Consider the following 20,026-nt stretch of genomic DNA (forward strand, 5'->3'; position numbering starts at 1 on the left):
CCGCCCCATCTAGCCCCTGGACTTAAAAGTTGGGGAACCTCTCTCAGCTGATACCCAGAATGGAGGAAAGCCGTCTGTAGGAGCCGGAAAAGGCAAGGAAATAGGATTCTTTTCTGGAGCTGCCAGAAAGAACCAGCCCTGTTGGACTCCTAACTTAGAATCCTAAAATGATAAATTTGCGTTGCTTTAAGCAATTGGGGTAATTTGTTCAGGTCACTAGAAAGCCACCTGGATCCTCGTGATATGGTGAAGGTAAAGGCTGCGAGGCCACGCGGCAGTTAGCAGAGCCGGGAGAACCCGGGTCCAGGTACGTCCAGCTCCAGATTGCCACCTGGCCTCCCGGACCTGAAGCGCTGAGCCCTGATGCTCGGCGGCTGCGCAGCCGGCGATCCCTTTAAGGGCGGGGCGGGCGGGGCGGGGCCCGCGGTTGCCTGGAGAACCGCCCGAGTCCGGACGCTCCGCTACCCGCGCCACCCCTCCGCCCAGGCCTAGCTGAGCGCCCCGCCGGCGGTCCTGCGTGCGCCACCGCAGACGTGACGGCCAGGTCCGGCTCTTCCTCGGCCAGGCGGTCGCGATCCCCAGGACCTGAGCAGGTGCGGTGGACAGGAGGTTCGTGGGGAACCCCAGGCTCAGGGCGCGCTCCTTTTGTGTTGCCTAATGAGTAAATCACGGCCCTGAGACCTCACGCCCTGGGAGAACACAACGTCAAAGTTAGTGGGGGAAACACCCTGAGAAACGAGATTTGCCTTGTTTGTAGGTCAGATTTTACTGACGGGACCAGAAGACGCCTATCTATGTAGCAAAGACTCAGCTGGGGTTCACGGGAGAGACAGTGATCGGGTGGGGGCTGGAAAGAGTCGTGGGGCTTTGAAGGAAGAGAAAAGCAGGGTCCTGTTGGTGAGAGCAAAGCTTAGAGGTGGGTTGAGCTGGTGTCCAAAGGTGTCCAAAGGATGCCATCCAAGCTGTGGGGTGTGAAGAGGGACTAGACTTTGTTCTGCACCCCAGGACTCATCTCTGTGTCCTGCTTGTTGGACTGAGATGCTTTCAGTGGGGCCAGTTTGGGAGGCCATGAAAACTAGGGCTTTGGGGACACATCCCCCAGCTCTGTGACCTTGGGCACACATCACACCATTCCTTTTCTGGCATGGGAGACACTCCGTCTGGCATAGGGTATAGTCAGCCAATGATTTCAAGTTCAAAAACAGGAAAGTGACATGATAATCACCCCATCCTGGGTAGTGTGCTGTACTGTACTGAACCTTCAAACTGTAGGGGGTTTCTGTGCATTGTTTCGTGCAATTCTTAAAGTGAGACGAGGCACTGTTATATCTGTTTGATATCTGAAGCAGAAGGAGATTCGAGTGCTCAAGAACACGCAGCTGTAAGGTGTCCTCAGGAGCCCGAATCCAGCTCTTGAGAACTTTGCCCTGCCAATGTACTGAGAGATGGGATTTTATTTTATTTTAAGATGTTATTTATTTACTGGACAGAGCAGGAGTGCATAAGCAGGGGGAGCTGCAGAAGGAGAGGAAGAAGCAGGCTCCTGGCTGAACAGGAAGCCTGACACCGGGCTCAATCCCAGGACCCTGGGATCATGACCTGAGCTGAAGGCAGACCTGAGCCATCAGGCACCCTGAGAGATGGGCTTTTAAAGTATTGATTGGGGTGCCTGGGAGGCTCAGTGGGTTAAGCCTCTGCCTTTGGCTCAGGTCATGATCTAAGGGTCCTGGGATTGAGGTCCTCTGCTCAGCGGGGAGCCTGCTTCCCCCTCCCTCTCTGCCTGCCTCTCTGCCTACTTGTGATCTCTCTCTCTGTGTCAAATAAATAAATAAACCTTAAAAATAAAGAAATGAAAGGTTTAATGATTTAAAAAATATTGATTGACAGCATGGAGAAACTTAGGGACTAAGCGGCCATTTCTCATGTATCAGATTACCTTCTTGCTGGGACAGTATTTGAAGAGAAATGCTTCCCAGTGGTTCCAGCTTTAAATAAGTGTTAGGGACAACTGAGGAGATCTTTCTAGAAATGGGTGATACTTGACAGTTAATTGACAGTAATTTTTCAAGCTTTAGGAGGAAAACAACCATGACATCAGGTTGCAAAGCTGAAATGTTAACTACAAGGGAAACCTGCAAGTGTTTAGAGAGAGAATTTTTATTTTTCAGGTGAAACTGATCATCACTTTGAAACAAACAGTAAAGTGAACGTGAGGACTTCTAAAGACAATGGTGAAGGAAAAGAAAAGAGCAGACAAAAAGGGAGATAAGTCTGCCCGCTCCCCCTCCTCTCTCTCTGATTACCCAGAATTAGCCAAACAAGATGGCAGTGCGGCAAGGCAAGAGATGTCCCATGGTGCTGTCCCAGCAATGGAAAAACAGTCCATCGAATTGGGACCCCGAAGAGAGTCCAAACAGAACCAGCAGAATGAAGACGCCACTCACTACGAAGAACCCATTCTCACCAAAATCATAGTTGAAAGGTGATTTTAATGGGTTATGTCTTCCACGTTCCCCTTTCTCTGCTCTCTGTTCTCTCTCTCCGCGGTTACTTTTTCTTTTCTTTCTTTTTTTTTTTTTTTTAGATTTTATTTATTTATTTTGACAGAGATCACAAGTAGATGGAGAAGCAGGCAGAGAGAGAGAGAGAGAGAGAGAGAAGCAGGCTCCCTGCTGAGCAGAGAGCCCCATGCGGACTCGATCGATCCCAGGATCCTGAGATCATGACCTGAGCCGAAGGCAGCGGCTTAACCCACTGAGCCACCCAGGCGCCCTCTCCTTGGTTTCTTATTGTAGCTTTCCAGGTTTCCCCCCTGCCCCCCTGCACCCCTGCCATGACTATAAAAATCTAGGTCCCTCTCCTGAGTTTGATGTTCAAATTTTTAAATCCCTACTGGACATCATCCACTGGACTTCAAGCCCCCCCACCCCCGCGCGGTGTCCCAAACCAAAGACTGCAGGACTTGAAATGAGATCGGGATCGGAATCTTAGCTCTGTGACAGCAGCTCCGTCATTGAACTTTTCTGAGCCTCCGCTGCTGCTGCTTTTTTTTTTTTTTTTTAAGATTATTTATTTTTGAGAGGGAGAGACTGCAAGAGAGCACAAGCGGGGAGAGGAGCAAAAAGAGAGGGAGAAGCAGACTAGCAGACTCCCCCTGACCCCCACTGAGTGGGGAACCCAATGCAGGGCTCAATCCCAGGACCCTGAGATCCTGACCTGAAGGCAGACGCTTAACCGACTGAGCCACCCAGGTGCCTTGAGCCTCTGGTTCTTAACTGGGGAAATCACACCCCGTAGAAGCTTCCATGTCGCTACTTGTCAAGCCATTGGCTTCTCCGTTGATCTCTGATTTCCGGATGGGTGCTACCACTTCCTACCTCTCCAGGCTGTTCTCCCCCTTCCCTGTGATGTTGTATTTCTTTATTTATCTCTGCTTCTCTCATTAGGCCTTTTCTCTGATGCTTGCTTTGCCTCTTCGTTATCGCTTCACTGAACTGTTGGCCTCATTTCCAAAAAAAAAGATTTGAGATCTGCCTTCCTAATTGTTTCCATCACTCCCTGGATTGGTAATCTGTCCTTGTAACAGGTCACCCCAGAATGTGATCGTTAAGACAAACGTGACTGTACACAGTTGATGGGGATCAAGAATCAGGGAGCAGCTTAGCTGGATGGTATTGGGTTAGGATGTCTGGAGGTCCAGCCGAGATGGGACTCTAGATGCCATCATCCGAAGGCTTGGCTGGCTGCTCGGTCTGCTTTCAGAGTGGCTCCCTGGGCAGCTGGCTTCCCCAGAGAGTAATCCAAGAAAGAGCAAGGGCAGAAGCCACGTGTCTTTTTTTTTTTTTAATTTTTTTATAAGATTTTATTTATTTACCTGACAGACAAAGATCACACGTAGGCAGAGAGGCAGGCAGAGAGAGAGGAGGAAGCAGGTTCCCCGCTGAGCAGAGAGCCTGATGTGGGGTTTGATTCCAGGACCCTGGGATCATGACCCGAGCCAAAGGCAGAGGCTTTAACCCACTGAGCCACCCAGGTGCCCCAATGGGATCATTTGTATCTTTGGTGTTGAATTGTATGAGTTCTTTATGTATCTTACACATTAACCCCTTTTTGGATATATCATTTGCAAGGATCTTCTCCTAGTCAGTAGGTTGCCTTGTTTTGTTGATGGTTTCCTTTGCTATGCAAAAGCTTTTTATTTTGAAGTAGTCCCTGTAACTTATTTTTGCCTTTGATTCCCTTGCCTGAGGAATCCTATCTAGAAAAATCTTGCTGTGGCTGATGTCAGAGAAATTTACTGCCTGGGCTCTCTCCTAGGAGGTTGTTGGGTTCAGGTCTCACACTTAGATCTTTAATCCATTTCCAGTCTATTTTTATGTACATTATAAGAAAGTGGCCCAATTTCATTCTTTTGCAAATTGCCGTCCAGTTTTCCCAATACCATTTGTCGAGAAACGGTCTTATCCATATTGTATATTCTTGCCTCCTTTGTTGTAGATTAATGGACCATATAACTGTGGGTTTACTGGGCTCTCCATTTTATTTCACCGATCTATGTGTCTACTTTTGCCCCTCTACCATACTGTTTTGATTACTACAGCTTTATAGTATATCTTGAAATCTGGGATTGTGATACCTCCAGCTCCGTTCATCTTTCTCAAGATTGCTTGGGCTATCCAGGGTCTTTTGTGGTTCCATACAAAGCTCAGTATTTTTCGTTCCAGTTCTGTGAAAAACGCTGTTGGCATTTTGATTGGCGTTGCATTGAATCCGCAGATTGCTCTGGGTAGTGTGGCCACTTTAACAGTGTTTGTTCTTCCAATCCATGAGCATGGAATGTTTTCCCATTTGTTTGTATCCCCTTCAATTTCTTTCACCTGTGTTCTGTAGTTTTCAGAGAACGGGTCTCTCACACTTCAGCTGAGTTTCTACATATTTTATTGTTTTTGGTGCAATTATGAATGGAATTGTTTTCTTTCTTTTTCTTTTTTTTTTTTTAATTTTTATTTATTTATTTGACACACAGAGAAACCACAAGTAGGCAGAGAGGCAGGCAAAGAGAGAGGGGGAAGCAGGTTCCTTGCTGAGCAGAGAGCCTGATGTGGGGCTCGATTCCAGGACCCTGAGATCATGACCTGAGCTGAAGGCAGAGGCTTTAACCCACTGAGCCACCCAGGTGCCTTTTTTTTTTTTTTAATTTATTTGACAGAGATCATAAGCAGGCAGTGGGGTGGGGTGGGGGAGGGGAGGAGGCTGCCCGCTGAACAGAGAGCCCGATGCAGGGCTTGACCCCAGGACCCTGAGATCATGACCTGAGCTAAAGGCAGAGACTTTAACCCATTGAGCCACCCAGGTGCCCCATTTATTTTCTTAATTGTTCTTTCTGCTATTACTGGTGTATGGAAGTGCCACTGATTTCTGTCAGTGGCCATTTATTAATGAATTACCTGTGCCAGCTCTGGGTGAGCACTGCAGAAGGATATTAAGAAGCAAGAAATGCAGTCTGTGTAGTCAGTGCTTCTATGTTCTACGTTGGGCTCTTCCTAGAGCAACTCAGCAGAGTTTCTCAGCAGTGGCCACTGACTTAGTTCAGGGAAGCTGAGCCTGGGGTTGCCCTAATGTGGGAATGAGAGGAGTTGAATATCCTGACACAGAGAGGGTCCAGATCCAGGCCAAGAGCACCGCGGAACACATATGTGTCTTGGGAGCGATGGGAGGTGTTGATACCACTGAATGGAGCTACTGGGACTTTTAAAAAACTTTTTGACATTTTCTTTATTCGTTTTCATTACTGAAGGGCTATATACTCAGGACAAACGAAGTGATGAGTAATTGGTGGGAATTTCAGGCATCCTGTTCATGTTCCTGAATTTAAGAGCGTCGATTTTAGTATTTCACTCGCAAAAATCATAGATGCTGGCCCTTTTGCATAAATCGTCTCTTATGTTTAGGTAGTTTCCTTGCATCATTATAGAAATGATTGCATAATTCTATAAGATGCCTTCCTGGCATCTTGATGTAAATGTATGGTCTTTCTCTTTTGATTTGTTGATGTCATGAGTTGTATTTGTAGACTTTCTGCCATCGAATCTTCCTTGGATTCTTGGATGAAGCCCAGTTTGGTCACGGCTGTCCCCTGTCCTTTTGGTTTTCACCTCACTTACCCCAGAGTGTAGAGCTGAGTGAGGTCCCAAATCACACATTATCCACCTGGTTCTGAACTCAAAATCTGCATACTGTCCTCAATCCCCACTTCCCCAAAGCCAGCACATCCCCAAAGCTTTTTGGTCCCATGTCTAGAATAGACCTTTAAAAGAAAAACTGTAAAATTGTCATAGTAAAATACACATAAACTAGGGAGCGCCTGGGTGGCTCAGTGGTGAAATGTCCAACTCGTGATCTCTGCTCATATCTTGATCTCAGGGTCACGAGTTCACGCCCCACACTGGGCTCTGTCCTGGGGGTGGAAACTGTTTTAAAAAATACACATAAAATTTCCTTTTTTATCCTTTTTTTTTTTTTTTTTTAATGAGTGAGAGAGAGCATGAGTGAGGAGAAGGTCAGAGGGAGAAGCCGACTCTCCAAGGAGCAGGGAGCCCGATGCGGGACTCGATCCTGGAAGTCCGGGATCATGACCTGAGTTGAAGGCAGTTGCTCAACCAACTGAGCCACCCAGGCGCCCCTTTTTCAACCATTTTAAGTGTACAATTCAGTGGCATTAAGTACACTCACCCTGTTGTGCAACCATCACCACTATCAATTTCCAGAACTTTTTCATCACTCCAGACAGACACGGTCCAGAATAAACCATCAACTTCCATCTCTACCCTCTTTCATTCTTTCCTCCTCGTTGTTAGCTCTCTGCACAATCTCTTCACACAGGAGCCAGCCAGAGTGCTCTTTTTACGACCTAACTCTGACCTTGGCCAAATCCTCTCTTACAGCCTTCTCTAGGTTCTTCCTCGAGCTCTGGATTTTCCTGCAGCCCCTGAGCCTCTGTCTCCTTTCCTCCCTCTGTCCTGTGCCCCAGCTGGGCCTCCTTCCCCTCTGTGGGCTGAACTTGAGCTGTCAGACTCTTACCTGCCCCAGGGCCTTTGTACTTGCTGCTCCCTTTCCCCAGGATTCTTCATAAGGCTGTTTGTTTCATGACCTGTGGATCTCAGTACAGCTCCCAAGTCCTCTGAGAGGCCTCTGCCCTGACCGCTTGTTCATGGCACCAGCCCAGTGCTTGGAACAGTGTACAGTGGCACCTCAGGGAACATGTGTTAAGTGAATAACGTGAGAGATCACTTGTACTTCTTCACCGATGTTAATTATGACTTTAACCCGCTGTCACTTAGGTTTGCTTACGCCACTCATTGCTGTATTTCTTTGTAGTTATGAAGGGGAAAAAGTCCGTGGACTATATGAGGGAGAAGGCTTTGCGGTCTTTCAAGGAGGTTGCACCTACCACGTGAGTGACACATTTTGGGAGTGGGCAGGGAGGAAGGTTAGAATGTTCGGTGAGAGTTTTAGATTTGTATCTTCAGGAAAGTCCACTGATTCTTCAGAAGAAGCTGGAAGTATTTAATGCTGATTTTACTTCGATTACCTATTCTAAGGTAGAAACATGGCTCCATACAACTGAAGTCATCATTTTTTAAAAGATTATATTTACTGGGGCGCCTGAGTGTCTCAGTGGGTTAAGTCTCTGCCTTCAGCTCGGGTCATGGTCTCTGGGTCCTGGGATTGAGCCCCACATCGGGCTCTCTGCTCAGCAGGAAGCCTGCTTCTCTCTCTCTGCCTGCTGCTCTGCTTCCTTGTGATTTCTTTCTCTGTCAAATAAATACATACAATCTTAAAAAAAAAGATTGTATGTATTTATTTTTAAAGATTTTATTTATTTGTCAGAAAGAGGGAGAGAGAGAGACCCAGGACCCCAGGATCATGACCTGAGCTAAAGGCAGACACTTAAACAACTGAGCCACCCAGCCATCCCAAGATTTTATTTATTTGAAAGAGAGAAAGTACAAAGCAGGGGGGGTGGCAGGCAAAGGGAGAGGGAGAAGTAGGCTTCCCGCTGAGCAGAGAGCCCGACGCAGGACTGGATCCCAGGACCCCGGGATCATGACCTAGGCCAAAGGCAGATGCGTAATGACTGAGCCACCCGGACGCCCCTGAAGTTGTCATTTTAGGTTGTTTTCTATTCCTGATACTTATTTATTGTACAAACAACATTAAGGTGACTAAAGTAAGTACGGACGAGGAAAATCCCAGGACGGTCCTCTGTTCCCAGTAAGTATTTTGAGTATGCCGTGTGTCCCTTTTATTCCTTGAATGGAAGTATCCTCATTCACATGGGCCTGTAGAGTTTGCAGGTAAGATCGTGGATCTTTTCTCACTTATGAATACTTTGCCGTATTGCTGCATGCTTTTCATAACTTAAATATTTTGTGGTAAAACGTACCTAAAATTTACCATTGTAACCATTTTTAAGTGTACAGTTCAGTAACATTAACTGCATTCCGCACCATCCGGCTCTAGAACTTCTCGTGTTCCCAAACTGAAACTCTTCCTCATGTAAACTCTCTAACTCCCACTAACTTCCATTTCCTCCTCTATAAATAGAAAATATATTTTATTTATACTGTATTTTATTCTGTATTTTATTTATACCATATTTTATATCATATATTATCTAATTATAGAGTATATAAATATATAATTATATAGTATAGAAATATATATATATATTGCATGGTGTTCTGATTTACTGTTCAATACTATACCATAATTATTAGATACTTTTGAGGTGTTTTCGTTTTTTTGCCATCACTCATCGTGATTATATTAATGATAATAATTAATAATAGTAATATTTCGGATTATCAAAGAAACACGTGCTTATAATAAGAACAGATTGTTGCGGTTGGGGTCCTAGAGCGTGGGTTTCTGTGCCCTGATTTTTTCTTTTTCCCGCACTAAACATATAACATATCCTTATTCCTGGGTCATAAAAGCTCCTAAAAAAGGCCATTATTATGGCTGAATGATATTCCCTAAGACGACTGTCCCGTCTGGCCTTCGCCAGTTTGGAAATAAGCGGCTGCATACGTTCTGATCAGAATCCTCTTTGAGCGCCGTGGTGCCAAAGGCAGCCTTGCCGCCTTTCAACACGACCCCCAGGTCTGGATCACGTGGCACCAGGCCACCCCAGGCTGCTGTGGACGCGGCATCAGCTCCCACTTCCCCCAGAGGTACTTGGTTTAGTCACCCATATAGCTCAAGCCTGGCCTGCTGGCCTCGCCCTCCCCGTTCATGCAGGGACAGACACCCTCCATTTCTGGAGCATCTCCTTTAAACTGTGAGAGCGCCCCACCCGGCAGAATGACTCTGTAGCCTCAGGCCTCATGTCATGAGACCACGGGTTTGCCACGGATGTAGATCCTAACCCCCTAAAGGCAGACAATGAAACCAAACATTTCGTTGAAACCTTTGCCCTTACCACATAGAGGCAGCGTGACCCTTTCTAGTCTAGTTTGTCAAAACGCTGGTTGTTGTGACTCTCATCGATTCCATAATCACAAACGAGCCAGCTGAGAGTTGGAAAACTACTGGCGGCCCCACGTGTTCCTCAGTCCTCACCTGCCTGTCGTGAGCCCACGTGAACCCGGGGCTGATGATACGACGTGTCTTCTTGCTAGTGAGTTGGGGCCACAGTTCTCTGGAGAAGTGTGCACTGGGGGACCAACCTGGAGATTTTTTTCAAAACGCAGATTCTCGGGCCCCATCCCAGACCTGCTGATGAATCAGAATTTCAGGGGTGGGCCCAGCATTGGTGTGTTCACAATCCCCAGGTGGCTCTGAAGCATGGTAGAGTCTGAGAACCACGGAATCAGGGTGCTGGGTGCTGTTTACATAGGGTGCGTCTTCCCTCCACGCACCCCGCCTCTAACCAGGTGATCCCAGGGGAGAACCGGACGTGTCCTTATCCTTCTTTCCTCGGATAGCATTTAGACATCCAGGTGTGCTGAGTCGTTAGTGACTAGTTCCTGTATGTTAGCAGCAGACACTAAATGTAAACGGACTATATTGACAGCTGTAGATCACACACATACATGAGTAATCCATATTCATGGATATACACAGACACACCCACACGGATAAATCCCAGTTCGGGGAAATGGACAGGCATGAAATTTACAAATGGAGTAGTTGCTAATATCCCGATAATGGTTTTTACTAGGTCTATCTAGTTTCCATAATTTAAAAAAAAAAAATCCTTACACTGTGATGTGCACAACCCAAAGTATATGAATTCTTTTGAATGCCAGCATTTTTCACTGCTTAATTAGGAGAGGAAGGTACAGTCTGAATTTACAGCTCAAGTTTAACCATTGCATAGGGCTGATGTGTGTACGTTTGGGGGCATTTGGACCAGCATTTCATGCAGATGAAAGGGGGGATAAGCCTCCATCCTAAGAACTGAAGCCACAGTGGCAGGCGTTATGTAGACTCAAAGGCCTGGTCCTAAGGCTTTGTCGTTCTCTTTTGAAGGGTATGTTTTCGGAAGGGCTCATGCACGGACAAGGGACTTACGTTTGGGCCGATGGACTAAAATATGAGGTAAAGCACGTAATACGTTATGGTGCTAAACTGTAATTGGTGAACTTAACGGTCACCTTCCCACAATGAAACATGCTAATTTCATAAAAGTAACTCAGCATGTGGGTTAAAAAAAAAGTCCGCAGACCCAGAGACTATAGGTGAAAAGTGACTCATTCCCACATGGGCTCCTGGTGATCATTACCCATTTCATCTGTACGTTCTAGAAGTCTCTGTGTATTCTCTGTGTGTACTTGTTTTCGGCCTCTCTCCCACTCTTTACAAAACCAGTAGTCCATTACACATTCTCTTCTGTACCTTTATTTTGGTGGAGGTCAAACCATACCCATCCAGCCAGCTCAAGTTGTTTTTACTGGCTGCTTTCATTCCTCTGTTGTGGGTCTCCCTCAAGCCATCTTTCTGGTTTAAAGGAATGTGCGTTTTTCAATGGACGGCTAGAAGGCTCTTCTAGACGTTGCGACCGCAGGGCTGCTCATGATGGCGTTTGTAAGGGGTAAAATGAAAATATTTAAAGCACGTGCCCATGATGCACATAGTCAAGTAGCAGCCAAGTGAGGGAAACTGAGGCAGGTTTGGGCCAGCTGGGCAGCTCACCGGGGCTGCACAGTGGGAGGTGAGTCACGGAGGCACAGGGGAGCCCGAGGATATGGCAGTTTGGGGCTACCCTTCCCAGGGAAGCTCTCCCCCTTCAACACTCTGACTTCCGGTCTGTGCACCTTGGTTTACTTCTGGCAGCTTGCAGGCAGAAATCCCTCCTGTAGCACGGACCCTTCCACGCCAACCTAGATCAAAGGGTTTATGGGAAGAATTTGAGGTGTCATAGGGCAGTCAGCTGGCCTCGTGGGACCCGGCCAGTGTTCAGACCAGGCCGCCTTGTCCCTTTCTCCCCGCGGGCTGCCTGCCTCCTCCAGCAAGTTCTTGTTCCAGTGAGAGAACCCGGTGGCTCAGGGCTGATGTCCTGGCTCCAAGCAGCACAGATTCCCCAGAAAGCACTCACGGGGCAGGTGGTTGGCTGATGTGTCTGCAGAATATTTTGATGAACCGTAAGTGGGAAGAAGGGTTTCCATCAGTTGATCCTCAAGCTGGGCTTGTCACCTGAGTCCCCTGGAGTCCCCTGGAGAGGACACTGGAAGTCAGGGCAGTAAGCCTCCTTCGAGTTGGGTGCTACGATGCACACGCGCCCAAGGCCAGGATCAGAAACCAGCATCTTTCCATGTGCCCTGTTTGCCTCTTGGAGCCTTGTCTACACACAGCTTCTGGCTGTTTTAATCTGCTGGGGCTTCCGCCCAGGGGAGGGGAGGGGAGAGAGGAGGGCGTGTGTCGAGAAGGAAGGAGGTGGGTGGAAACTGGGGTGGGAGGAGCTACACCACCGTTTCCAGGGAAGAGAGACGGGAATAGCTCCCAGTCATCAAGGAGGCATCTCAAGCTGTCCCCAGGAGTAGGGGTCTCTCCCTGTGTTCTGTCTCTCTCACTCTCTGGGCTGGTTTGCCCTAGGGGGAGTTTGTGAAGAACATCCCCATGAACCACGGCGTGTACACGTGGCCGGATGGCAGCACCTACGAAGGAGAAGTGACACACGGCGTGAGGCAAGGATTTGGTATGTTCACATGCGGCACGTACCCCGTGTCCTACATCGGCCACTGGTGTTACGGCAAGAGACACGGGAAGGTGGGTAAGGCAGCCCCGTGACTCCCGTCCACGGATAGGATGGACAAACACGGAGGGTGGAAGGTGGGGGGCCGTTGTGGAAGTAGATTCACTTTCTGTTGATTGACAAGAAATTCACACCACATGAAACGGACTGTTTTAACCTCAGCAGTTTGGTGGCATTTCGGGCACTCCCAGTGTTGGGCGACTTCCACCTTTGTCCTCGGCACTTCAAAATAAAACCCTGTGCCCACTCAGCAGATACTCCCCACCCCGACCCCCCAGCGGCCCCCTATCTGTGTTCTGTCTCTACGGCTTTACTTATTCTGGATGTTTCTTCTGGATGGTTCCTAGGAATGGAGCCCTACAGTATGGGACCTTCTGTATCTGGCTTCTTTCACTCACCCCATATTTCTGAGATTCATCCATGGTGTAGGTACTTAATTTCTTTCCGTGGCTGAATGGTAGCCCAGTGAATGGATGGACCACATTTTGCGTATCCGCTCATCCACTGATGGTCACTTGGGCTCTCTCCCGTCTTTGGGCTTCTGTGAATAGCACTGCTAGGAACGTGCGTGGGAGGGTCTCTATGAGCACTTGCTCTCCGTTCTCTGGCAAATGACCCTGGGAGTGGACCATGGCAACCGGATGTTGAACATTCTGAGGAACCTCCAGACTGTTCCCCAGAGCAGCTGTTCCAAGCAACCCTCTTGCCAGCCACACACGTGACATTCACTTCTGAGCGAGGCTGCTGTTCCTGGCGTTGCTGTCTTGCTTCTGTGTGGGATGAGAAAGTACTGTAGCCTTGTTTTTGGAAAACGTAAGAGAAGGAACAGTCTACCCTTACAACCATCCGTCTGCTCTGTTCTAGACTGTTCTGCCTATTGTGTTCTCTTTTTCCCTTCCTTTCCTGTCTCTTCTCTTCTCTCTTTTTTTCTTTTCTTGTTCTCTGTTCTTCTCCTCCCCTCCAGGTTGTGGGATTGAGCCCAGCATTGGGTGTGGAACCTGTGGGCTTCTCTCCCTCTCCCCCCCTGCTCAAGCAAGGGCGCTCTCTCTCTCTCTCTCTCTCTCAGAAAAAAAAGAGGGGGGTGAAGACAGACCTTCACTTGTACGGAAGGTGCTACTACTCACTTTAGATAACAACAGAACAGGATAGTTCAGGGACTTACTTGACTCAGTGTTACTGAATAGGACAGACTCAACATGATGGACATCGTCCTTCCGTGCCTTAACGCGACCCTTCGTTATTAGCGAGGAATTGATCTGTGACGTCTCATTCTCACGTGGGGGCTGCCTGCCCATCTTCTTGATTCCAAGACAGAAACCTACGACAGATTAGGTGTCTTGCCCCAAGGATGACATTGACTTCTGCGTGGTTAAGATTCCCGGAATTCATTTATCTTTAAATCTTTAATAAACATTCGTTTTATGAGGCTTGATTTTTAACGATATTATTTATTTTAGGGCTCTATTTATTACAATCAAGAGGGTACCTCCTGGTATGAGGGGGACTGGGTATACAACATCAGAAACGGCTGGGGGATCAGATGGTAGGTATCGCCACTGCCACATGCGGGGTGTGGGTGAAAAGTGCATATGTGGGCCCAAATAATTTTCTTTCTTTCTTTCTTTCTTTTTTTTTTTTTTAGATTTTATTTATGTATTTGACAGAGAGATCACAAGTAGGCAGAGAGGCAGGTAGAGAGGGGGAAGCAGGCTCCCTGCCGAGCAGAGAGCCCGATGCGGGACTCGATCCCAGGACCCTGAGATCATGACCTGAGCTGAAGGTAGAGGCTTAACCCACTGAGCCATCCAGGTGTCCCTCAAATAATTTTCACTTCGGCAACTTAAAGATCAGGTGCAGAGGGGTGCCTGGGTGGCACAGTCGGTTGAGTGTCCCACGCTCGATTTCAGCCTGGGTCATGGTCTTAGGGTAGTGGGATCAGGTCTCGTGTCAGGCTCCACACTGGGTGTGGGGCCTGCTTAAGATTCTCTCTCTCCCTCTGCTTCTTCTCCCCTGCCACTCACGCATGCTCGCTGTCTCTCTCAAATAAATAAATAAAGGGACGCCTGGGTGGCTCAGTTGGTTAAGCAGCTGCCTTCGGCTCAGGTCATGATCCCAGGGTCCTGGGATCGAGTCCCACATCAGGCTCCTTGCTCGGCAGAGAGCCTGCTTCTCCCTCTGCCTCTGCCTGCCTCTCTGTCTGCCTGTGCTCGCTCGCTCTCTCTCCCTCTGTCTCTGACAAACAAATAAAATCTTTAAAAAATAAATAAATAAATAAATAAATAAAATCTTAAAAAAAAAGATAAGTTGTAGAACTTCCAGGGAATATATTTTCTATACAAGTAGGGTGCGATATTTAAACTCACCCTGATGTAATGTCCATAGTGATGAAAATATTCTATGGAAAATTTAGAGAAACATTATATTAAGTGAGGTTTAATAACAGTTTTGCTTTTTCACAGGTAGAAACTGTCTTTGTTCTCTATTAATCATGGATATCTATTACTGTATGCTTTAGGAAGACTCTTGACATAGTTGCTTGATTATATTTTTTTATTTTTATTTTTTTAAATAAAGATTTTATTTATTTATTTGACAGAGTGAGAGAGCACAAGCAGGGGGAGGGGCAGAGGGAGAGGGAGAAGCAGGCTCCCTGCTAAGCAAGGAACCCGTAGTGGAACTCAATCCCAGGACCCTGAGATCATGACCTGAGCCAGAGGCAGATGCTTAACTGACTGAGCCACCCCAGTGGCCCCATTTTCTTGATTTTAAATTGAACTGATAGGCCAACTCTTAAAATATTTGACTCTATTTTGGGGGAGAAATGTTAACTAATCATAATACCACAGGGAGTTATTAAATGACCGAGGATTTAATAAAGTGGTTTATCCTACCCTGAAGACAAAGAATTCTACTGACCACACGTCTATCCCTTGAACTTAAGAAGATCTTACAGGCACAAGGGTTGGATTTCTTCAAAGGTGTCGAGAGAAGAAGCTTAAAAGGAAGTCTTTTTTTTTTTTTTTTTTTAAAGATTTTCCTTCATTTATTTGACAGAGATCACAAGTAGGCAGGCAGAGAGAGGGGAGGAAGCAGGCTCCCCACTGAGCAGAGAGCCCGATGCGGGACTCGATCCCAGGACCCTGAGATCATGACCTGAGCCGAAAGCAGAGGCTTTGACCCACTGAGTCACCCGGTGCCCCAAAAGAAAGACTTCTTAAAGAGAAGTATGATATTAAAAAATAACTGATTATTTTCAATTTTTTTTTTGTCCCAGTTACAAATCCGGAAACATATATGAAGGTCAGTGGGAAAACAACATGCGCCACGGGGAAGGCAGGATGAGGTGGCTGACGGCGAACGAGGAGTACACGGGTCAGTGGGAGAAGGGCGTCCAGGTAGGGCACCTGCTCGTGTGAACCCAACACACCCAGGAGGGGACCCTGCTGCTCCTTAGCACGTGGGTCTCTCCCTATATCCTCTGATAACCTAAACCTAAGCTCTGCTAACTCTAGAACCCCAAAGTATGATTTACTGGTCCAAACCATCCTTTAAGCATACCGTGTCATCATGTAGGTTTCTCTAAAGGTCTTACACGCAGGCGAGGTCCCGGCACGGACAAGTCTGTAATTCCCACGGCCGCCGTGCGGACCGAGACTGTTCTCTACACCTTCGAAGCTGTGTATTTCCTGCACAGAAAAAAAAGGCTTTATATGGTTAAGTGTATGTGGTTCTCATAATATCTGCATAATCGAATAATATCTCCTTAACCCCTGTCACCTCTTTGCCTCCTCCCTCCAACCATCTTCCCTCGGGTGACCCCCCGTTTGTTCTCCATAGTTAAGAATCTGTTTCTTGCTTTGAGATTATCTTTCTCTCTCACTTCCTCCTCTTGCTTGTTTATTTCTTCAGTGCCACATAGGAGTGAAATCCTGGTATTTGTCATCGTCTGACTTATCTCACTGAGCATTTTGCTCTCTAGCTCTGTCCGTGTCTTTGCAAATGGTAAGATTTCATTCTCTCTCTTTTTTTTTTTTAAGATTTTATTTATTTATTTGACAAATAGGGATCACAAGTAGGCAGAGAGGCAGGCAGAGAGAGAGGAGGAAGCAGGCTCCCTGCTGAGCAGAGAGCCCAATGCGGGGCTCGATCCCAGGACCCTGAGATCATGACCTGAGCTGAAAGCAGAAGCTTAACCCATTGAGCCGCCAGCGTGCCCCTAGAAGCTTTTTATTTTGATGAAGTCCAATACTTTATTTTTGCTTTTGTTTCCTTCGCTTCAGGAGACCCATCCTCTAAGAAGTTATTATGGCTGATGTCAAAGAGGTTACTGCCTGTGTTCTCTTATAGGATTTTTAAGGTTTCAGATCTCATACTGAGGTCTTAAATCCATTTTGAGTTTATTTTTGAGTTGATATAAGAAAGTGATCACACTTCATTCTTTTGCCTGTTGCTGTCCCGTTTTCCCAACACCATTTGTTGAAGAGGCTTTCCCCATTGGATGTTCTTTCCAGCTTTGTTGAAGATTAGTTGACTGTATAGTTGTGGGTTTGTGTCTGGATTTTCTCTTCTGTTCCATTGTGTTTCTTTTTGTGTTGGTACCATACTGTGTTGATCACTGCAGCTTTGTATTATAACTTCAAGTTCAGAATTGTGATGCCTCCAGCTTTGCTTTGCCTTTTCAAGATTGCTCTTTGGGGTCCCTTGTGGTTCCATACAAGTTTTAGGCCTGTTTGTTCTAGCTGTGTGAAAAATGCAGTTGGTATTTTTTTTTTAAAGATTTTATTTATTTATTTGACAGAGAGAGATGACAAGCAGGCAGAGAGGCAGGCACAGAGAGAGGAGGAAGCAGGCTCCCCGCTGAGCAGAGAGCCCGATGCGGGGCTCGATCCCAGGACCCTGAGATCATGACCTGAGCTGAAGGCAGCGGCTTAACCCACTGAGCCACCCAGGCGCCCCGCAGTTGGTATTTTGATAGAGGTTACATCAAACATGTAGACTGCTTTGGACAGTATAGACATTTTAACAGTGTTCTTCCAATCCAGGAACATGGAATGTCTTTCCACTGGTGTTGTCTTCAGTTTCTTTAACCAAATTCTACAGTTTTCAGAGGTCTTTCACCTCTTTGGTTGGGTTGATTCCCAGGGATCTTATTATTTTTGTTCCAATTGTAAATGAGTTTTCTGAATTTCTGCTGCTTCATTATAGATGCATAGAAATGCAGCATGTTCCTGTAGATTGATTTTGTGTCCTGCAGCTTTATTAAATTTATGTATCAGTCCTAGCAGTTTTTTTGGTGGAGTCTTTTGGGTTTTCTATGTCATGTCATCTGCAAATAGTGAATGTTTTACTTTTCCCTTACTGATTTGGATGCCTTTTATAAATTCTTTTTGTTGTCTGGTCTCTGTGGCTAGCACTTCTAGTACCGTGTTGAATGACAGTGTTGAGAGTGGACATCCTGACCGTAGAGGAAAAACTCTTTTTCCCCATTAAGGATGATATTAGCTATGGGTTTTTCATATGTGGCCTTTATTATGTTGAGTTATGTTCCCTTCAAAGCTACTTTGTCAAAGTGCTTATCATGAATGGATGTTGTACTTTGTCAAATGCTTTTCCTACATCTATTGAAATGATCATGTGGTTCTCACCCTTTCTCCTATTGATGTGCTGGATCACACTGATTGATTTGCAAATATTGATACACCCTTACAACCCAGAAATAAATCCCACTGGATTGTGGTGAATGAAGTTTTTCACGTTAGTTTGTTTTTGTGTTGTTGTTCCAGGAGAGAGGGCATGGTGTGTGAGTGGGGCACGGGGCATTGGCAGAGGGAGAGAAAGAATCCTAAGCAGGCTCCACACTCAGTGCAGAGCCCCATATGGGGCTTGATCTCATGGCCCCAAGATTATGACCTGAGCCAAAATCAGGAGTCGGACGCTTAGCCAGCTGAGCCACGCAGGCACCCCATCTGTATGTTCTTGAATAAGTTTTGGAAGTTTGTATTATTGAAGAAACTTGTCCATTGCATAGAAATTTATTGGCACAAGGTTGTTCATAGTAGTCTCTCCTGGGGATGCCTTGGTGGCTCGGTAAGTCATACATTTGTCTTCAGCTTGGGTCATGATCCCAGAGTCCTGGGATCGAGTTCTGTGTGGGGCTCCCTGCTCAGTGGGGAGACTGCTTCTCCCTCTACCTGCCACTCTCCCCCCTTGTGCTCTCTTCTCTCTCTCTGACACATAAACGAAATAAATAAATGAATAAAATCTTAAAAAATTTTTTTAAAATAAACATATAATGTATTATTAGCCCCAGGGGTACAGGTCTGTGAATCGCCAGGTTTACACACCTCACAGCACTCACCATAGCACATACCCTCCCCAGTGTCCATAACCCCACCCCCTTTCCCGACCCCCCTCCCCCCAGCAACCCTCAGTTTGTTCTGTGAGATTAAGAGTCTCTTATGGTTTGTCTCCCTCCTGATCATCTTGTTGCATTTATTCTTTTCCAACCCCCCAAACCCCGCACGTTGCATTTCCATGTCCTTATATCAGGGAGATCATATGATAATTGTCTTTCTCTGATTGTCTTATTTCGCTCAGTATAATACCCTCTAGTTCCATCAACATCATTGCAAATGGCAAGCTTTCATTTCTTTTGATGGCTGCATAGTATTCCATTGTATATATATACCACATCTTCTTTATTCATTCATCTGTTGATGGACATCTAGGTTCTTTCCATAGTTTGGCTATTGTGGACATTGCTGCTATAAACATTCGGGTGCACGTGCCCCTTCGGATCACTACATTTGTATCTTTAGGGTAAATACCCAGTAGTGCAATTGCTGGGTCATAGGGTAGCTCTATTTTCAACTTTTTGAGGAACCTCCATGCTGTTTTCCAGAGCGGTTGCACCAGCTTGCATTTCCACCAACAGTGTAGGAGGGTTCCCCTTTCTCTCCATCCTCGCCAGCATCTGTCATTTCCTGACTTGTTAATTTTAGCCCTTCTGACTGGTGTCAGGTGGTACTCATGGTGGTTTTGATTTGTATTTCTCTGATGCCAAGTGATGTGGCGCATTTTTTCAGGTGTCTGTTGGCCATCTGGATGTCTTCTTTGCAGAAATGTCCATTCATGTCCTCTGCCCTAAATGAATAAAATCTTTAAAAAAAGAACTTGTTTTTAAAAAAAAGTCTCTTGTTATTCTTTTAATATATATTATGTGGGATCTATAGTGATGTTCCCTCTTTCTCCCAGTACCAGTGATTTATGTTTTCTCTTTTGTCTTCGGTCTTTCTACAGATGTATCCATGTCATGAGAATTCTTTAAGAGCCAGTCTTGGTGTTACTTATTTTCTCTTGAGATTTTTCAGTTTTTAATTTGATACCCACTCTTTGCTCTTACCTTCTTTCTTCATTCTTTGGGTTTAACACACTCTTCTTTCCCTTGCATTGTGGGATGGAAGCTTTATTGATTTGAGACATTTCTTCTTTTCTAATATAAGCATTTAATACTAAATTTTTTCCTCTTAACGTTGCTTTCTCTGCATCCTCCTAATTCTGATATATTTTCATTTTTGTTCAGTTCAAAATATTTTCTAATGTTCCTGTGACTTCCTCTTTAACCTGCAAATTGTTTTGACATACGTTGCTAAGTTCCCAAATAGTTGGAGGTTTTTCCAGCCATCTTTCTGTTGCTGATTTTTTATTTAATTCCACTGTGGTTAGAGAACATACTTTGTATGACTACATTTCTCTTAAATATGCTGT

At 46.1% G+C, this 20,026-nt stretch overlaps 1 protein-coding gene across 1 annotated transcript in view; it reads left to right on the top strand.

The window, feature by feature from the left end:
• The first annotated feature begins 490 nt into the window (after positions 1-490).
• Positions 491-20,026, top strand: part of RSPH10B (radial spoke head 10 homolog B) — a 52,961-nt gene continuing 33,425 nt past the window's right edge. The window contains exons 1-7 of the mRNA XM_059154032.1: positions 491-593; positions 2,169-2,482; positions 7,378-7,453; positions 10,537-10,605; positions 12,100-12,273; positions 13,717-13,802; positions 15,534-15,654. Coding sequence (XP_059010015.1) covers positions 2,229-2,482; positions 7,378-7,453; positions 10,537-10,605; positions 12,100-12,273; positions 13,717-13,802; positions 15,534-15,654 — 780 coding nt within the window. The 5' untranslated portion in view covers positions 491-593; positions 2,169-2,228. The remainder of the gene's footprint in view (positions 594-2,168; positions 2,483-7,377; positions 7,454-10,536; positions 10,606-12,099; positions 12,274-13,716; positions 13,803-15,533; positions 15,655-20,026) is intronic.

The sequence above is a fragment of the Mustela lutreola genome, chromosome 17, assembly GCF_030435805.1.
Source record: "Mustela lutreola isolate mMusLut2 chromosome 17, mMusLut2.pri, whole genome shotgun sequence".
Taxonomy (NCBI): domain Eukaryota; kingdom Metazoa; phylum Chordata; class Mammalia; order Carnivora; family Mustelidae; genus Mustela; species Mustela lutreola.